At 38.0% G+C, this 19,762-nt stretch overlaps 2 protein-coding genes and 1 pseudogene across 2 annotated transcripts; 1 reads left to right on the forward strand and 2 right to left on the reverse strand.

Moving 5' to 3' along the window:
- The first annotated feature begins 546 nt into the window (after positions 1 to 546).
- Positions 547 to 5,792, forward strand: LOC113736339 (choline-phosphate cytidylyltransferase 1-like). Its single transcript, XM_027263261.2, has 8 exons — positions 547 to 823; positions 1,543 to 1,656; positions 2,781 to 2,876; positions 3,248 to 3,290; positions 3,591 to 3,746; positions 3,848 to 3,928; positions 5,092 to 5,190; positions 5,397 to 5,792. The coding sequence occupies exons 1-8, from the start codon at positions 690 to 692 to the stop codon at positions 5,556 to 5,558; spliced, it is 885 nt and encodes a 294-aa protein (XP_027119062.1). The 5' UTR covers positions 547 to 689; the 3' UTR covers positions 5,559 to 5,792.
- A 906-nt stretch (positions 5,793 to 6,698) lies between these two features.
- On the reverse strand, positions 6,699 to 11,332 carry LOC113734481 (late blight resistance protein R1-A-like). Its single transcript, XM_027261053.2, has one exon. It carries the CDS (start codon positions 11,195 to 11,197, stop codon positions 6,842 to 6,844), a length of 4,356 nt encoding a protein of 1,451 aa, XP_027116854.2. The 5' UTR covers positions 11,198 to 11,332; the 3' UTR covers positions 6,699 to 6,841.
- Positions 11,333 to 14,251: 2,919 nt separating this feature from the next.
- Positions 14,252 to 18,922, reverse strand: LOC113736342 (late blight resistance protein R1-A-like; annotated as a pseudogene).
- Positions 18,923 to 19,762: the final 840 nt, after the last annotated feature.

A 19,762-nucleotide genomic window follows, 5' to 3' on the forward strand; every position in this document is an offset into this window, starting at 1 on the left:
AGTTTTTAGGAGGTATCATTTTGGTATTAGAATTTCCTGAAAATGCAATCTTTAAATTTACTTCAAATACTTTCCACTTTAACCCTTTTTTTTTTTTTACTATTATAAGTGTAAATGAGTCTAATCAAATCGAACATCCTAATATTCAAGTTTAATTATTTTAATGAGTTTGAAATTTTCAAATTTAATTTATTTATTTGTTGAATCAAACTTAAACGAATCTTTTATTGAATTTGAAATTTATCGAGCTCTTCAATGACTTGTTGGCGAACCAAATTAGAATGAACTCTCGTCAAATCAAATTGAGTATGATTCTTGTATTGAGTTTTTGATTATTTTTCAACCCTATTTACTATCCTTTGTCATCTTGGGGAGCAAAAAAACTATAAATTTATTCCTTTCTTGGTGATCCAATAACCCGTTTTATCCTCCTCTGGCTTTTCTTTTCCTTTCTTTTCTGACTCCAATCCAAGGGCCCAAATTCACTCGCATCCGATCAACGGTCAAATTTCATCCTCCACCTTTCCCAGAAGTGGTATCATCTCCCAAAGCATCTTCTCAGTCGATATTCCTCTCAGATTCCCCCCAGTCCCGGGTGCCCGTGTTTCGCTTTTCCCAACAATCCATCCCGGCCCCCTCTTTCCCTCTCCTTCTTTCGCTTTCTCGCACCTTGATCGGAGACGGAAACTATGGAGAGTAAACCCCAGAAGCCAATTCCCATGAATGACCCCCCGACGGACCGCCCTGTTCGTGTTTACGCAGATGGAATTTATGATCTCTTCCACTTCGGCCACGCTCGCTCCCTTGAACAAGCTAAAAAATCGTAATGATTTCTTATTTTTCTAATCTATTTGCTTTTAAATTTGAGAATTTTTTTTTGGAGCGGGTGACTTAGTTCTTCTTTATTTTTTAATTTTTTTGGGTGATCTTTGGGCAGTATGGGATGTGGTTTGGGTTATTTTGGTAGCTTGTCATCTCAAGCGTTTTGATAAAATGTGTCTATGAGATTTGGTTGATTTAAAGTTAGAATTGATAGTGCAATGTTGGCCTGCTTTCTTATGTAGGGGAATATTGGTAGTGGGGATTGTATTTTCTTCCTATGAGGTTGATCCGTGTAATACGATGCCCATATGATTCTAGAATTGTGGAAAAGGATGATAAAGAAACCATCTTGAAGGAGGCAGCGTTGGAGCTGATTTCATACCATGTACATGTGCCGTTGTTTGCCTTGAAAAAGCGTGGATTAGTAAGATATTGACCACAATTAGAGCGTTAAGGAACTTAAAATTAGAGTTGTTAGGATCAGCCGTGGTATTGGGACAGACTGCTTTTTGTTCATGTAAAGCTTATGAAAACCAGGGTAGCATTCTAGTTATTCTATCTATCATTTTCTTCCTGAATGTTGTATATATTCTCGAATATTTGACTGCAATATTTCCTTGGCAGTGTTATAATTATGTTGAATTGTGGATATCATGATTAATTGCCTTTTTTGTCACTCCTTTTGGTAATTGTGATTATGATTGATTATTTTCTATCCAGGTTTCCCAACACCTATCTACTTGTAGGATGTTGCAATGATGAAGTCACCCACAAATATAAGGGTAAAACAGTTATGACTGATGCGGAGCGATATGAATCTCTCCGGCATTGCAGGTTGATGTGAAGTAATTTCTGTTATTTAAGCTCTCTATATGAATGGTGGTTTGATTCATTATGTAAATCCTAATAGACGAGGAAGTGGTTTGATTCATTAATTAAATACTAATAGATGAGCAAAGGGGATGTTGAACGAGGAGCCAGTGCATTTTCTTTTGAGGCTAGTTTTACATCTCCTTTTATCTAGGCATTTATTTATGCATTAGGTACTTTTCTCTTGTGTAGCTATTTTCTTCAGATGACTTATGGACTTTTGAAGCAGTGAATATTACCACCTCAAGGATAAATACTTCAATTAAACTTTAGTATAGTCTTCCTTCCTTCCTTTTATTTTTTAAACATTTTTTAATTCTTTTACTTTTTATACATTGGAAGGTAAAGGGTATGCAAAAAGACAAGAACTTGAGTGCTGTTATTTGTTTCTTTCATTAGAACTTCATTTGCAATTGCCTCTTGCTTGTTTTGTTTGCTGCATCCTCTTTATGCTCGAGGATACGGTTGCAACTATGAAAAATTTTGTTCTGCTTTGTTGTCCAGACAAACTTCTAGGTCTTTCGACTTCCTCAGAACAGACAGCCAAAGAAGTCAAATGAGTGAGAAAGAGATAGAGTACCTTGATATGCACCAGTTCTTATAGGAGAGAGTAGACCTCTGATTAAGTTCAAGCAGTCATTTTTTATTTATGATGGGGTAGCAGAACGATATTCTTTCCTTTGACCATCCAGCATTGTTGGGATAACACTTTTATTCTGCATTGTGAACAGAAGCTTCCCTTACTAAGAAAGAAGGAAGCATCTGTTCCCACGTTAGTTTCACCATTGTCCCCTTCAAATTCTATTTTTGAAGTATCAGATTTATTTGCTGGAAGTCACAGCTTCAAAGGGGTTGACCACTGAGATTTTTTCAAATAGGGCTTTAGTTGGGAACCTTATCAAATGTGTGTCTTGGAGCTTTTGCCTTGTAGCTAAAGTTATAGAGATAGAGAATTCTTGGTGCTTTAGTAAGCTAGATTGATAGTTAAAATCAAAATTTCTGTTATATCCTGTTGTCCTGTACTGTTGCATTTTCAGTGCAAGCTTGTGTTTATTTGTCTATTCTTTCTAACTTCTTGTTCCTTATAGGTGGGTTGATGAAGTTATTCCAGATGCCCCTTGGGTGACTACACAGGAATTCCTTGATAAACATCAGATCGACTTTGTGGCACATGACTCTCTTCCGTAAGGTTTACAAACCCAAGAACTGTTTATTATGCTTGCCTCTATTGGCCTTTTGGCGTAGATGAAGTCTTCTTCAAACCTTCAAAGTGTAGGTTGTATAAAATCTGTTAAACATGGTTACAGGATAACCATGATATATAAAGACCCAGCATGGTTTCTGTGAAACTAAAAAGGATGTACATTTGTGAAATAATGTGGCTAGACTATAAGGCACATAGTTCATGTCCTCTGCTGCTACCTCTTGAACCAAGTATGAAAAAAAAAAAGAAAGGAAAAAGATAAGAACTTAGAAAATCTCTGCAGTACCATACTTTTTTGCTTGGTTTCTTTTTCTTGTATACTTGTATGTTGATATTCTCTCTTAATGTCAGTTATGCTGATGCAAGTGGGGCTGCCAATGATGTCTATGAATTTGTAAGTGCAAATTGTCATTACCATGCAGGCTAGTGCTTTTAATTATTGTGGCTGCTATTATTGCTTCTATCTTTATTACTTTGTTCTCTTGTTTGATTAATACCTATTTGGCTGCTATATGTTTGGTTTCTGTTACTTTTCTAGACAATTTGTTTGCCTGCTCGTTGTTTCTCTTCTAACTTATCCTCTAATTGGCTTTTTCCTTTCAAGCTGCTTAACTGCTATGTCAGTCTTAAATCCTCTCGTGCTGCCTAGATGACTGTTTTGATATGAAAATCATATGTCAAAATCTTATTTTAGGTTAAGGCTGCTGGAAAGTTTAAAGAGACAAAGCGAACAGAAGGAATCTCAACATCAGATCTTATAATGAGGATAGTGAAAGATTATAACGAATATGTGATGCGGAACTTGGACCGGGGTTACTCAAGAAAGGAACTGGGTGTGAGCTATGTCAAGGTAGAGTTACACGTCTTGGCTGATTAGTTGAACGTCTACAATGTCCATTACCATCTCTCTCGTTGGGATGCGTATTGAGTGCTTTCTCATTTTAATTGAAGGAAAAAAGATTGAGGGTGAATAGGGGGTTAAGAAAGTTGCAGGAGAAAGTGAAGAAGCAACAAGAGAAAGTGGAAGAGAAGGTATGCAAGTCTTGTTGCCATATTGATGTTATCTTTAACATATAGTGTAATGTAGTGAAGATGAATCATGATATGTTGTATCTGGCCATAATAACCATTCTATTTCATCAGAATAAGAAAATAGTAGCCTAACATATTCATTGGTTGCAAATTTGCAATTTTATGTTTTAATGATCTATATGAATTTGGAAGTGCAATTTCAGTCGGTTATATTTTTGTTCACTTTGGAGCTCAAATAAATTAGGCGCTGCAAATTTGGACTTGTGACATTTAACTTCTACAGTGTGGAACCATGAGAAGGGAGATTGGAATTTTGCTATGTGATAGTGGCCCTCCGAATTATGAACTAATGTTCTAGAATTTGTTTAAAAAAACTTTCTACACTAGTGAATCATCAGAAGAGGGAAAAGAAGATGACGAAAATGAATTTGTGCCAGGCCATTGACTTTCAAAGAAAGTATGAAGATGTCTGCATAACAGAAAAGTACTGTTGTGGATTTTGCTGATAAAAATTAAGCTGGCATATGATAGTTTTAATGGAACAGCAGATCATATAATGGTAGAACTGCCTCTAATGTCTTTGGAGTGTTAACAGGAACCTTTTGGTGAGCTCTAGGCAAAGAGAGCAAGCCCTCTGGTAATATTGACAGTTTGGCAGCATTATAATGCCAAGAAAATACACTGTAATTGGTGAATCTAAGTCTACATCAGTAAGATCTTCATTGAGGAGTTATATGCTTGGATTTCTCACATGGCGTGTGATTCCCTTGCATAATTTTTTTCCTCTCAATAAATTAAGTAATATTGAACATTGCCCATGCTTGATACAATTGACAAGCTTGAGTTATATCACGGACTTAAATTTATTGGTAGTCAATATCTGTTTTGAAACACTACAGTTTTTCAAATTAATCTGTCATTTTTTAGTTCAAACCATGATTACTAGGAATTTTTGTGATCAACTGTCAATTCTTTGTTGTGTTGCGCAGCATTACTGAGCTTTGTAAGTTTTGTGTTTCTGAGGAGGCTCCATCTCCATGTGGAATGCTTTCAGCTTTTTCCTGTACAACGAGTGTTCCCCCCCCCCCCCCCCCCCCAAAACACCAAACTCTTTTTCCAGCTATATTTGAATTACTGTAATTCTTTTCTCTGTGAATCTTCAGATGCAAACAGTGGCAAAACATCGTAACATATGGGTGGACAATGCTGATCGATTGGTTGCTGGGTTTCTTGAGATGTTTGAAGAAGGTTGCCATAGAATGGTAATTATGTCATTGTCATTTTTTGTATCATGAAGATCTAAGAAAAAATTTGTTGATAGAGTACAATTTTTAAGCTTGTGCCCTCTGTATAGGAAGTGTGTGGTAGGAAAGGGTAGACAGGACTTAATAACATGCTACACTTTTGATTACTGAAATAAGTGTCAGATTTGCTTCTGGGATTAGACTTTATTTGGACATTTCTCCAGGGAACTGCCATCAGAGACCGGATTCAAGAACAAATAAGGACAAAGAATATACGGGGACTGATATACGATAAAGAAGATGAAGATGACTACGAGGAGGATGATGGGTATTATTACGATGGCAGTACGGATGATGAATACTATGATGATGAGGGTGAGGAATGACCTCCTCATCATCCGATGTTTAGTTCGAAAAGGTGGCTGTCATATTCAGCTGCAACACATGGAGTGTGGTCTGGATCAAGACTTATAAGTGTTTTTCTGCTTGCCTGTTTCAAAAAATGTCTACCCCACATGCATCAGTTTTGATGTGTCCTTGTGCATCAGAAAGTGCTGTTTGTATTTTTTGGGCTTCATTTAGGTATGTTTTGGAAAGTGTTCTTTGTAATTTGTAGAAAATAGCGCTGATTATTATTCTTAACAGAACTCTTAGAAACTTAAAAAGTGTAAAACAGTTTTGGAAATTATAGATATTTAACGTGGATGTTTGCTTGTTTCTACAAATGCTTTATTTAGTTGCCAGCCCCCCGTCCTCCCCCGGTTTTTGTACTTCTTGGTATGCATGGATTGGAATTTTTATTGCGACAGAGTAACCGAAGGATTGAACTATTGCATGTTCTTCATATTAACCTATTGGAGATTGATTGGTATGTCCAATTCGATGAATTCTATCAGCTGCAAATAATTTTCTCCTGTTGCTCTTTTGCTTCGGATTTAGCTAGGATTGGTTGATGGTTAATTTTTGGGGTAAAAAAAAAACATGACATGATCCTTAATAGGAAGTTGTAAGGCTATAAAAATTGTAAACTACCCGTTTAAACTATTACCTCAGTTAAAAGGTGGCTGTATTCTTGGTTAATTGATGTATTACTAAAACCGTTTATAGGCTGAGCACTCAATAGATGGAAATGGTATTTCATCTAAACATGAAACTTTTAGTTGCACAATCTGGCCGCCAACATTTCACGATAGAGAATTAATCTGCAGTTCTGCAAGAAACACTGAAATTAATATCTGAAACCAGAATTTCAATTTGCTAAATGCGGTTAAGAGTTTCGCTACATATATTCTCGAGCATGAAAACCAGCTTAAAGCAAAATGAAATCAATTTTTCTAAAGATCTCAAACAAAAATCTAGCAGATTACTTTAAAGCCAACCAAAATCTGCATGATCAGAATTTCGGTTTTCTTTAAGAGGTAAGAATTACAGTAGATATAATCTAGAGGACCAACAAAACCAACTTAAGCAAATTGAATTCACGTTTCCAAAGATATCAAGCACTAATTGATAGTTGAGTATCCAGATTGAGCAAAACATTCCATTGCATGGAGGTTGAATTAAGAAACACATCATCTCACAAATGAATCGAGAGAAGAATAAGTTACTGAAATTTGTTTATCTTACAAGTTCGGGGAGTAATACAACAGAATCCACAATCATACTCTTATCATCTCAAATATGAACTACTAATAAGCACTTTGATGTCCCCAGTTGCTTCCCTGATTCTTTTTGCAGACTCTTCCGCAGATTGTCTGCACCAGTGCACTTCAATCAATTCCAGTGTGCCTATGTCTGCAAAATCATACGGGATTTCCTTGAGGTCTTTGCAATTTTGCAAGACAAGCCGTTCAAGTTTGGGAAGGTGATCACAAGTAGCATTCCATTGAGAAACGTTCAGATTGTCTAACTTCAAGAATTTGAGTTCCTTGAACTGATCTTCCTCCATGTCCCATGTCAGCCCCTCAAAGGCATCAAGAAGTAATTTGAGAACTTCCAGGTTGGGTAGTCTCCCAATTGTTGAGATATGACTCCATGGTAGACGAAACTTTGAAAGAGTCAATTTCCTCAGATTGGAAGGGAGAATGAATTCCCTGGTAATAGCGCTTCCATAGTAAGATACATTGAGTGACACCAAATGAGTTAGAAAATCTAATCCTGGAAACTGATAGGAATTCTTCGAAGAACCCTGTGGATGAAAGAATATGCATCTCAGTTTCTGGAGATTTGGCAACCTCTTTATTATTGATTCTGTATCTTCACCACAAGAGAGAGAGAGACAGGAAAGGCTGACCAAATCACCCAACTTACAGCAGACTTCAAGCCCTTCATCATCCAATGTGAAAGCAACATGCATATTCACATGAAGATGCCTCAACCTTGTCATGTGCCAAATAGTATCTGGTAAGACAACCTGACCACGTAATCCCTTCAAAACAAAAGTTTCTAGTTTTCGGAGATTGCCTATGGATTGTGGAATAGTTTGCATATAACCAGTGATTGCCAAATACCTCAAATGAACCAGGCATGTAATGTCAGCAGGGAAGGTGACACCCAGGTTGATGCATTCAAAATCTAACACCCGCAGAAGTTTGAAGTTGTGCCAAATGAATGAGATGTCATAAGGACATCTGGGCTCTGAATCAGCTGAAGGAAAGAATATCAAAGAACGAGTACCCAGGCCAAAAGGTCTTGATTTAAAAAAATGGAGTCGCTTCAAAAAAAAGCACAATCGGTAGGCTTCATATGTGACAGGATCAGAATGATGGCCAATTTCAAAACCAAAATCTGAACTAGGAAAAGATACATATGGCTCATCAAACCTGGTTACTAGCCGGAAGAAGTTCTCTGCTCTGGCTTTTAACTGACAAAAATCACGCAACAGATCATGCAAGCGACATGATTTGACCATTCCGTTGGATCTTCTTTTGGAGACTTCCACCAGGCTTCTGCTAATCAACTCCATCAAGTAACCCTCGGCAATACCTTCTAAGCTCTTCAACTCAGAGTCATGAATGAAACCTTCAGCAAGCCAAAACCGTATCAACTTGCTAACAGGAATATCCTTGTCTTCAAGGAAAACTCCCAAATAAAGAAAGCACGGTTTTAGATATCCCGGCAAGTGTTTGTAACTCAATTCAAAGATTTCCATGCACCGAGCTTTTGGATCTTCTATAACTTCAGCAATCAAGCCTTTTGCAATTTTCCCCCATGATGCTCTGCTCTTTTCTATCTTTTGGAGGAGACCAGATATTGCAACAACAGCAAGAGGCAATCCTTTACACTTTTTGGCAATTTCCTTTCCAACAAGCAACAATTCTTCGGGACAACCTTCACCATGGAATACTTTCTCTACTAATAAGTTCCAGCTTTCATCATCAGAAAATAAGCGTAGAGAATGAGGATCACTATCTGGTTCAATTTGCAAGGCCACATCACGAAGGCGGCTGGTAATCAAAATTCTGCTTCCATTGGCATCATCTGGGAATGCATTTCTTAACTCATTCCAAACTCCAGCATCCCACACGTCATCCATAACAATGAGAAACCTGTTTCTCAGTAAGCACTGACGCAATTTTAATTGGAGATCTTCGTTAGTCATTTGACGAATTTCATCCGTAAGCCCGAGAATGCCACGTAAAATCTCCAGCAGCAGGTCTCTTTTGTCATATCCTTGTGAAACAGTACACCATGCACGACAATGAAAGTGAGACAAAACCTTTTGGCAGTTAAACAGTTTCCAAGCCATTGTTGTCTTGCCAATACCGGGCATTCCCACAAGAGAAACAATACCAAACTTTGAGGATCCCTTGACAAGTTGATCAGTTATAGATTGTTCTTCATCTCTGGGATCCACCACCATTCCATTGATTGCTGGTGTAGCATCCCGTGATATCACGTTGGGTGGAACCTGGATGACGTGTTTGTTATCTAGGACTTTGGCTTGAGGGGTCGTCAACTGAATTCTAGAGGCTCGCTTATTAACAATTCTTAACTCCTCTAGTAGATCATAAACCAAAAAGAAACCTTGCCATTGAGGATCGACCTCAATTGAGTCAATGACAAACTCAATTTTGTAAGCAATATTGGCAACATGACCACCAAGAACTTTCACTTCTGGATTGTTATCAATATCCGACTCTGAGACTTTCATGAGAAAAGAACCCAAAGACTTGAAATGTAGATGAATTTCTTTTATGTAATTCCTGACTGGTTCAATTGACGCAGGATCATAGTTCAGCAGTTCCTCCAGGCTTCCGATGAGAAATTCAACGAACCCTGGCTTGTCAGTCTTTGGAAAATCAGACAATGGAAATGGGGGACTAACCACTCTGAGCGTAGACTTGATAGGATTCAGCTTATCTTGCAGTCTAGAAGATGAGATGATCATATTGTGGATGGGTCCTGCCATCCCTGCATCAGAAGTTTCAGTTTGTGGGAAGATCGTGTCCATGTCCTTTGTCTCCTCCTTTAGCTGGTTGCAGAGAAGTGTGAAAAGATTAAGGAGCACAAGAAGTGCAATTTGATCTTTTCGATAAGCCTCGGAATTTGCAGCACTACTCCTCTCCAGTTGTAACTTCTCAAATAATGCTTCTGCTTTGAAAACAACAATGTTAAGAAGCAATAGGAGAATTGAGTTTCTCACCGTGGATTCTGTGATCTTCTTGGCCTCAAACAACTGATGGAGAGATGCTACCTTGTAGTCCACTTGTTTAATGAGAGCCAATGCCTTATTCCCATATTCTGCCTCCCAATGCGTAAGATTTTCCAGAAAACGTATCAATTTTTTAGGCATCCATTGGACATCACCTTTAACATGATTGAGCAGATCTTTAGTTCGGAAAGTGCTCCCTTGATTGTTACAGAAAAGCATTCCCTTGAGGAAAAGCTCCGTCTGAAGAAGAAAAACATTTATACGTAGCTCAGAATGGCCATGGATATGTTGCTCGCCCTTTCGTTCCGTCTGTAAGAGGAATTCCAGCTCTATGAGCACCGTATGAATTTCTGCAAGGAAAATTTGTATAGTCTGATCCTCTTCCTCCCCCTCCTCCTGTTGCTTCAGTTTGGTGAAGGCTAAAAGCTTTAACAGCCCATAGATCTCTCGAGAACAGATCTCTCGAGTATCTCTGATCCTCACTTCAGTGGCAACATAATTGCTATAATGAGAGGAAAAATCGGGCTTAACTCCTCCAATTTTATGGAGAGCCACAAGGAAATGAAAATGGAACTCCATGAATTTGGGATTAGTAGGATGAATCTCATGTTGCAAATCCACTACAGATTTAGTTAGCTTAATCATTTCTACCGTTTTGGTTTTGCCTTCGGTTTTCCCGCAGTGAATCCGGTACTTAAGACTGTGGATTGCAATGCGCACCATCACAGATGCAACACGAGTCACGAAATCATTGATAGCATTTACATCATCACCACCTGCAGCAGCTGCTGCTGGGAAGTCGAGATTCCTGGATACACCTTCCATGTATTCCCCGAACAATCTTAGCTCTTTGCGCCAGGCACCGATTGGCTCGCTCCATTTTGTATCGTCCACAATATCGGCCAGAGTGGTTACAAATTGTAGCCAAAAAGAAACATCAGATGGTGATTGCAGTCGACACGACGACCACCCGGATAAATCCAAAAGGTGTTCAACATCTTCTCCAATCTCTTCCATCCATTTGATGGATTTACTGTAATAATCATAGAGAGTTTTGCCATTTACCGGGGAAAGCTTCATCTGGGCGTTGTTCTTGTTTATAATTACAACATGCCAACCAATCTCCTCGGCTGCAGCTTCAATCTTGACTCCCATATTAAGCAGCACGCGCTCTGCATCTTCGTCTCTCATCAGCTTGTGAATTGCTTCCGAAATTAACCTCAAAAGCTTCCAATCTCCCAAGATGCGATCGCGTTGACGCCAGCGTACGCGGTGACTTTTGTTTCCACGCGCAACTGCATCGATAAATTTGCTACTTCCCCGTACAGCATCCAAGAAAAAAACTATGATATCAAAGCTGGAAATAGCCATCTCCAGGTCCAGAATTTTGATCTCTTACTCAAGCATACCAGTTCTGTCTGTCAGACTGATCTGCATAAACACAAATGCTTTTGATGTATGTATTAGGTGAATAGGTGATATCGAGTGGAGGTGATATCGAGTGGAGTCGAGTGGAGTGCTCAATTATTGAAACAAATAAACCTAAAATAGTAATTAATTATTGTAACAAATAAACTTGAAATTATAATTTGGATAATATTATTATAATAAATTAATATTTAATATAAAACTTGAGTGGAGTGCTTGATTGATAAAGTTCGAACTCGAGTTGTTAGAGTTCAAAAATTTTTGGAAATAATAGTATAATAATTAAATATTTAATTATTATAACAAATAAATTTAAAATTATAAATTGAATAATAATAATAATATTTAATTGAATACTCGACAGAACTCGTCGAGCTCTTAAGTTTTTTTAATAGCACCCGAACTTGACTCGAAAATTCAATTAAGTAACTTGAACTCGATCAATATCGAGTTCAATAAAGTAATTAAACTGAACTGCTAGCGAATTCGAGTCAAGCTGCTCAATTAAATCTCACCCTTATCCCCAATGGACCAGGGCCTCACAATTTGAGGCAATATCCACTTCGGACACATCCGGTCAAGATCAAATTGTGATAATGAGACAGCCACGATTTAGTGGGTCGACAGCGCAGTATCAATTCGCATGGGGAAAGAAAAATCAAAATTGAGGACTAATGAAAAGACTAGAACTCATTGTCCTCTCATCAGAGATAGAGGAGAAGAATCAACGATGAAGACTACTCATTTCTGAGAAATTTCTAACGAAATCCAACATAGGGAGATAAAGTCTCAGACTCTTCAACTTTTTGGGAAGTGAAATTTTGCAGCCCTACAAGTTCGAGATTTATTGAGGCTTTGCTTGTTGGTTCATAATTTAACAAAAAAAAAAACAAAAAGTTCTCATATCATCAAAGTATCAAGTATGTTCTTGGGTTTTCAGAATATTCATGGATATTGGAAATTTTTTTCTTCGTTTATTGTAATTACAAGGGGACACAAAAGGCATTTGGTTTTTTCCATTCTTGTGAAGAAATTCTCGATATTTAATGACTGCTATAAGAAGAAAATTAGCAAAAATGCTAACTCTCTAATTATCCAAATCGAATGGTAGATTAGGGCTATTATAATTTCTTGATTGGCATTGTTTGAGTTGGTCTTGTTAAAGAAGAATTTAGAAATCGTCATGCCAGTGGTATGTATAAGAGTACGTAAAAACACCCTAAAGAAACTTGCCCCTTTTGATTATTTACACCAGTAGTCACAACTTTAAGTGCTGGCCAATCTTGTTACTCTACAACCATTTGTTGGACAATGGACATTGGTTAATAAATGGGCCTAATGCATATGCAAACAAACTTATTAAAGAAGACACACTTGCAAGCTAGAGTTGGCTTGATATTATGCAGGCATGATCAAGGATTCTTAATTAGGTTCGACAATTTTGCAATAAATTGGGTAAAATATCAAAAAACCTCTTGTGATTTGCCGAGTGTTTAACTTAACTCCTTATCGTTCGGAAACTTACATTCTAAGCTCTCATGGTTTTAACTAAATTGGAAGGTGGATAGAAACTGACTAAACTAATGGTTGCATCTAAAATGTCAAAATTGTCCTTTATAAATAATAAGATTTAATGCAAAAAACTATTTATGATCTGTCGAATGTTCAACATAACTTTTTATGATTTGGAAATCTATATTCTAGCCTCTCGTGGGTTTAACTAAATTGAATTCATTATATTAGCCTTCTTCTACTTCATTCAAACATTCTTGCTACAGCCATTTCCCTTACTGGAAGAATGTAGTTACTAAAGGAATCATTAAAATTGTTTATCGCGAGAAGCAAGGCTGTAGTTTCCGAAGCACAGAGAGTTAAGAATACATATTAAAGAACTTATTGAAATTGTTTATTACAGGGAGTTAGAATGTAAGTTCTGAAGTTGTTAAAGCACTCATTGAGATTGATTACTACGAAAGGCTAGAATATAGGTTTATGAAGCATAGAGAGCTAAGAATATAGATACCATGTTCATCAACTAAGGCATTGCCAAAAAAAAAAAAAAATCATGCAAGGTGCCCTTCCATTGATATGCAGGTATGACAAGTAATTTTAGGTTAAGAATTTTGTTTGTTTAGCTGTCTATGTTTCAATTGTATTGTTGAGTACTTCTCTCACATTCGTAATTTGAGCATTTGCACTCCTTTTAGGTGTGTAAATATCATTTTTTAGTTGGCTTGAAAAGGTCTGAATGTTTGTCACTCTCTGTTGTTCATTAATATACATTGATAGTTCGTTGAACTCAAACTCAAGTTTAAATTTGATAAAATTAGATCGAATCTCAGCTCGATTCGATTAAAATTCAACTCGACTCGGTTGTAACTCTACCTAGGAGAGTTGTCCTTTAGATTTAGTGACACTTTGTGTTTCTTGCTTTTAGGAATGGCTAGGACAGCTTTTGGTATTTCTCCATGATGCCCAATTGGTAGATTGCTTGTCATACATGAGGAATCCAATCTGCTGCCAGCAATGCTCTCCAGATAGCTCAATTCAGCAGAACCCATCTAGGATTCGTTGTGGTTAATTTTAGATTGCACAAATTTTGTTACCTCTAACAATACAAGCCGATATGCTTCAAAAAAAAGTCTGATAAGAAGACCTTTTTTTGGTGTAGTGAAACACTATTTGCCATGATCCTCGTACATGTAAGCTAGCCGCTCAAATATGAATATTATGCTGAGTACTTCAAAATTGGAACACTTGCTTCAGCGAATTAGGTGCTAACTTTTGAGTCAATGGCTGTCAACATTTGAAGATAGAGGGATTGAATGCAGTACTTCAAGAAACAAAGAAATGAATCTGCATGATTAGAATTTCTGTTTGCTTTAAGAGGTAAGAATTACAGTAGGTATAATCTAGAGGACCAACAAAACCAACTTAAACAAACTGAATTCACCTTTCCAAAGATCTCAAGCAATAATTGATTGTTGAGTATCCAGATTGAGCAAAACATTCCATTGCATGGAAGTTGAATTAAGAAACACATCATCTTACAAATGAATCGAGAGAAGAATAAGTTACTGAAATTTGATTATCTTACAAGTTCGGGGAGTAATACAACAGAATCCACAATCATACTCTTATCATCTCAAATATGAACTACTAATAAGCACTTTGATGTCCCCAGTTGCTTCCCTGATTCTTTTTGCAGACTCTTCCGCAGATTGTCTGCACCAGTGCACTTCAATCAATTCCAGTGTGCCTATGTCTGCAAAATCATACGGGATTTCCTTGAGGTCTTTGCAATTTTGCAAGACAAGCCGTTCAAGTTTGGGAAGGTGATCACAAGTAGCATTCCATTGAGAAACGTTCAGATTGTCTAACTTCAAGAATTTGAGTTCCTTGAACTGATCTTCCTCCATGTCCCATGTCAGCCCCTCAAAGGCATCAAGAAGTAATTTGAGAACTTCCAGGTTGGGTAGTCTCCCAATTGTTGAGATATGACTCCATGGTAGACGAAACTTTGAAAGAGTCAATTTCCTCAGATTGGAAGGGAGAATGAATTCCCTGGTAATAGCGCTTCCATAGTAAGATACATTGAGTGACACCAAATGAGTTAGAAAATCTAATCCTGGAAACTGATAGGAATTCTTCGAAGAACCCTGTGGATGAAAGAATATGCATCTCAGTTTCTGGAGATTTGGCAACCTCTTTATTATTGATTCTGTATCTTCACTACAAGAGAGAGAGAGAGACAGGAAAGGCTGACCAAATCACCCAACTTACAGCAGACTTCAAGCCCTTCATCATCCAATGTGAAAGCAACATGCATATTCACATGAAGATGCCTCAACCTTGTCATGTGCCAAATAGTATCTGGTAAGACAACCTGACCACGTAATCCCTTCAAAACAAAAGTTTCTAGTTTTCGGAGATTGCCTATGGATTGTGGAATAGTTTGCATATAACCAGTGATTGCCAAATACCTCAAATGAACCAGGCATGTAATGTCAGCAGGGAAGGTGACACCCAGGTTGATGCATTCAAAATCTAACACCCGCAGAAGTTTGAAGTTGTGCCAAATGAATGAGATGTCATAAGGACACCTGGGCTCTGAATCAGCTGAAGGAAAGAATATCAAAGAACGAGTACCCAGGCCAAAAGGTCTTGATTTAAAAAAATGGAGTCGCTTCAAAAAAAAGCACAATCGGTAGGCTTCATATGTGACAGGATCAGAATGATGGCCAATTTCAAAACCAAAATCTGAACTAGGAAAAGATACATATGGCTCATCAAACCTGGTTACTAGCCGGAAGAAGTTCTGTGCTCTGGCTTTTAACTGACAAAAATCACGTAACAGATCGTGCAAGCGACATGATTTGACCATTCCGTTGGATCTTCTTTTGGAGACTTCCACCAGGCTTCTGCTAATCAACTCCATCAAGTAACCCTCGGCAATACCTTCTAAGCTCTTCAACTCAGAGTCATGAATGAAACCTTCAGCAAGCCAAAACCGTATCAACTTGCTAACAGGAATATCCTTGTCTTCAAGGAAAACCCCCAAGTAAAGAAAGCACGGTTTTAGATATCCCGGCAAGTGTTTGTAACTCAATTCTAAGATTTCCATGCACCGAGCATTTGGATCTTCCATAACTTCAGCAATCAAGCTTTTTGCAATTTTACCCCACGATTCTGAGCTCTCTTCTATCCTCTGGAGGAGACCAGATATTGCAACAACAGCAAGAGGCAATCCTTTACACTTTTTGGCAATTTCCTTACCAACTAGCGACAATTCTTCAGGACAGCCTTCACCATGGAATACTTTCTCTACTAATAAGGTCCAGCTTTCATAATCAGAAAATAAGCGTAGAGAATGAGGATCACTATCTGGTTCAATTTGCAAGGCCACATCACGAAGGCGGCTCGTAATCAAAATTCTGCTGCCATTGGCATCATCTGGGAACGAATTTCTTAACTCATTCCAAACTCCAGCATCCCACACGTCATCCATAACAATGAGAAACCTGTTTCTTAGTAAGCACTGACGCAATTTTAATTGGAGATCTTCGTTAGTCATTTGACGAATTTCATCCGTAAGCCCGAGAATGCCACGTAAAATCTCCAGCAGCAGTTCTCTTTTGTCATATTCTTGTGAAACAGTACACCATGCACGACAATGAAAGTGAGACAAAACCTTTTGGCAGTTAAACAGTTTCCAAGCCATTGTTGTCTTGCCAATACCGGGCATTCCCACAAGAGAAACAATGCCAAACTTTGAGGATCCCTTGACAAGTTGATCAGTTATAGATTGTTCTTCATCTCTGGGATCCACCACCATTCCATTGATTGCCGGTGTAGCATCCCGTGATATCACGTTGGGTGGAACCTGGATGACGTGTTTGTTATCTAGGACTTTGGCTTGAGGGGTCGTCAACTGAATTCTAGAGGCTCGCTTATTAACAATTCTTAACTCCTCCAGTAGATCATAAACCAAAAAGAAACCTTGCCATTGAGGATCGACCTCAATTGAGTCAATGACAAACTCAATTTTATAAGCAATATTGGCAACATGACCACCAAGAACTTTCACTTCTGGATAGTCATCAATCTCCGACTCTGAGACTTTCATGAGAAAAGAACCCAGAGACTTGAAATGTAGATGAATTTCTTTTATGTAATTCCTGACTGGTTCAATTGACACAGGATCATCGTTCAGCAGTTCCTCTAGGTTTCTGATGAGAAATTCAACAAACCCTGTCTTGTAAGTCTTGGGAAAATCAAACAATGGAAACTGGGGACTAATCTCTCTGAGCTTAGACTTGATAGGATTCAGCTTATCTTGCAGTTTAGAGGATGAGATGATCATATTGTGGATGGGTCCTGCCATCCCTGCATCAAATGTTTCAGTTTGTGGGAAGATCATGTCCGTGTCCTCTGTCTCCTCCTTTAGCTGGTTGCTGAGAAGTGTGAAAAGATTAAGGAGCACAAGAAGTGCAATTTGATCTTTTCGATGACCCTCGGAATTTGCACTCTCAAGTTGTAACTTCTCAAATAATGCTTCTGCTTTGAAAACAACAATGTTAAGAAGCAATAGGAAAATTGAGTTTCTCACCGTGGATTCTGTTATGCTCTTGGCCTCAAACAACTGACGGAGAGATGCTACCGTGTAGTCCGCTTGTTTAATGAAAGCCAAGGCCTTGTTCCAATATTCTGCCTCCCCATGCAGAAGATTTCCCAAAAAACGTATCCATATTTCTGGCATCCCCTTGAGCAGATCTTTATTTCGGAAAGTGCTCCCTTGAATGTTACAGTGAAGCATCCCCTTGAGGAAAAGCTCCGTCTGGAGGAGACAAACATTTATACGTAGCTCACCCTTTCGTTCCGTCTGTTTGAGGAACTCCCTCTCTATGAGCACCGTATGAATTTCTGCAAGGAAATTTGGTATAGTTTGATCCTCCTCCTCCTCCTGCTTCAGTTTGATGAAGGCTAAAAGCTTTAACAGCCCATAGATCTCCCCAGAAGAGATCTCCTTAGAATAGATCTTTGGAATATCTCTGAACCTCATTTTAGAGGCAACATAATTGCTATAATGAGACATAAAGTCGGGCTTAACTCCTCCCATTTTTCGGAGAGCTACAAGAAAATGGAGATGGAAGTCCACGAACTTGGGATTAGTTGGATGAATCTCATGTTGCAGAGCCAATACAGATTTAGTTACCTGCTTCATTTCCTCCCTTCTGGTTGTGCCTGCTGTTTTCCTGTCGTTAATCCGTTGCCTAAGAGTGTGGATTGCAATGCGTACCATCACAGATGCAACACGAGTTACGAAATCATTGATAACATTTACGTCATCACCACCTGCTGCTGCCGCTGCTGCTGGGAAATCGAGATCACTGGATACACCTTCCATGTATTCCCCGAACAACCTTAGCTCTTTGCGCCAGGCACCGATTGGCTCGCTCCATTTTGTATCGTCCACAATATCGGCCAGAGTGGACACAAATTGTAACCAAAAAGAAACATCAGATGGAGATTGCAGTCGACAAGACGACCACCCGGATGAATCCAAAAGGTGTTCAACATCTTCTCCGATCTCTTCGATCCATTCGATGGTTTTATAGTAATAATCATAGAAAGTTTTGGCATTTACCGAGGAAAGAAACTTTATCTGGGTGTTGTTCTTGTTTGTAATTACAACATGCCTACCAATCTCCTCGGCTGCAGCTTCAATCTTGAATCCCATATTAAGCAGCATGCGCTCTGCATCTTCATCTCTCATCAGCTTGTGAATTGCTTCCCAAATTAACCTCAAAAGCTTCCAATCTTCCAAGATGCGATAGCGTTGACGCCAGTGACCTCTGTTTCCACGCCAAATTCCACCGACCATTCCATTATTTCTCCGTACAACATCCAAGAAAAAAACTATGATATCAAAGCTGGAAATAGCCATCTCCAGGTCCAGAATTTTGATCTCTTACTCGAGCATACCAGTTCTGTCTGTCAGACTGATCTGGTAAACACAAATGCTTTTGATGTATGTATTAGGTGAAAGTTTCACCGTGAAATGCTATCCATGCTTGGCTGAAATACTCGAGCTCGATCGAGCATTTGATGTTGAACTTGAGTTCGACTCGATCGAGTGCTCTGTTGACAGAGTTCGACTTGTTAGAGTTCAAAAAAATTTGGAATATAATAATATAATAATTAAATATTTAATTATCGTAACAAATAAACCTAAAATAGTAATTAATTATTTTAACAAATAAACCTAAAGTTAAAATTTGGATAACAATAATATAACAAATAAATATTTAACATAAAACTTGAGTGGAGTGCTCTATTCACAAAGCTCGAACTCGATTTGTTAGAGCTTAAAAAATTTTGAAAATAATAAAATAATAATTAAATATTTAATTATTGTAACAAATAAACCTAAAATTGTAATTTGGATAATAATAAAATAATAATTAAATATTTAATTGAATACTCAATAGAATTCGTCCAGCCTTCAAGTCTTCGTTATTATTAATATTCGAATTTGATTTGAAAACTTAATTAGGTAACTTGAACTCGATTCAAACTCGATCGATATTGATCGAATTCAATGGAGCAATTAATCGAGCTGCTAGCGAGCTCGAGTCAAGCTGCTCAATTAAATCTTACCCTTATCCCCAATGGACGAGGGCCTCACAATTTGAGGCAATATCCAATTCGGACAAATCCGGTCAAGATCAAATTGTGATAACGAGACAGCCACGATTTACTATTTAGTGGGTCGACAGCGCAGTATCAATTCGCATGGGGAGGGAAAAATCAAAATTGAGGGCTAATGAAAAGACCTCGTTTGTAGAATTCATTGTCCTCTCATTAGACATAGAGGTGAAGAATCAAAGATGAAGACTACTCATAGCTAAGAAATTATCCAACATAGGGAGATAAAGTCTCAGATTCTTCAACTTTTTGGGAAGTGAAATTTTGCAGTCCTAACAAATTCGAGATTTATTGAGGCTT

The sequence above is a fragment of the Coffea arabica genome, chromosome 3e, assembly GCF_036785885.1.
Source record: "Coffea arabica cultivar ET-39 chromosome 3e, Coffea Arabica ET-39 HiFi, whole genome shotgun sequence".
In the NCBI taxonomy this organism is placed as follows: Eukaryota; Viridiplantae; Streptophyta; class Magnoliopsida; order Gentianales; family Rubiaceae; genus Coffea; species Coffea arabica.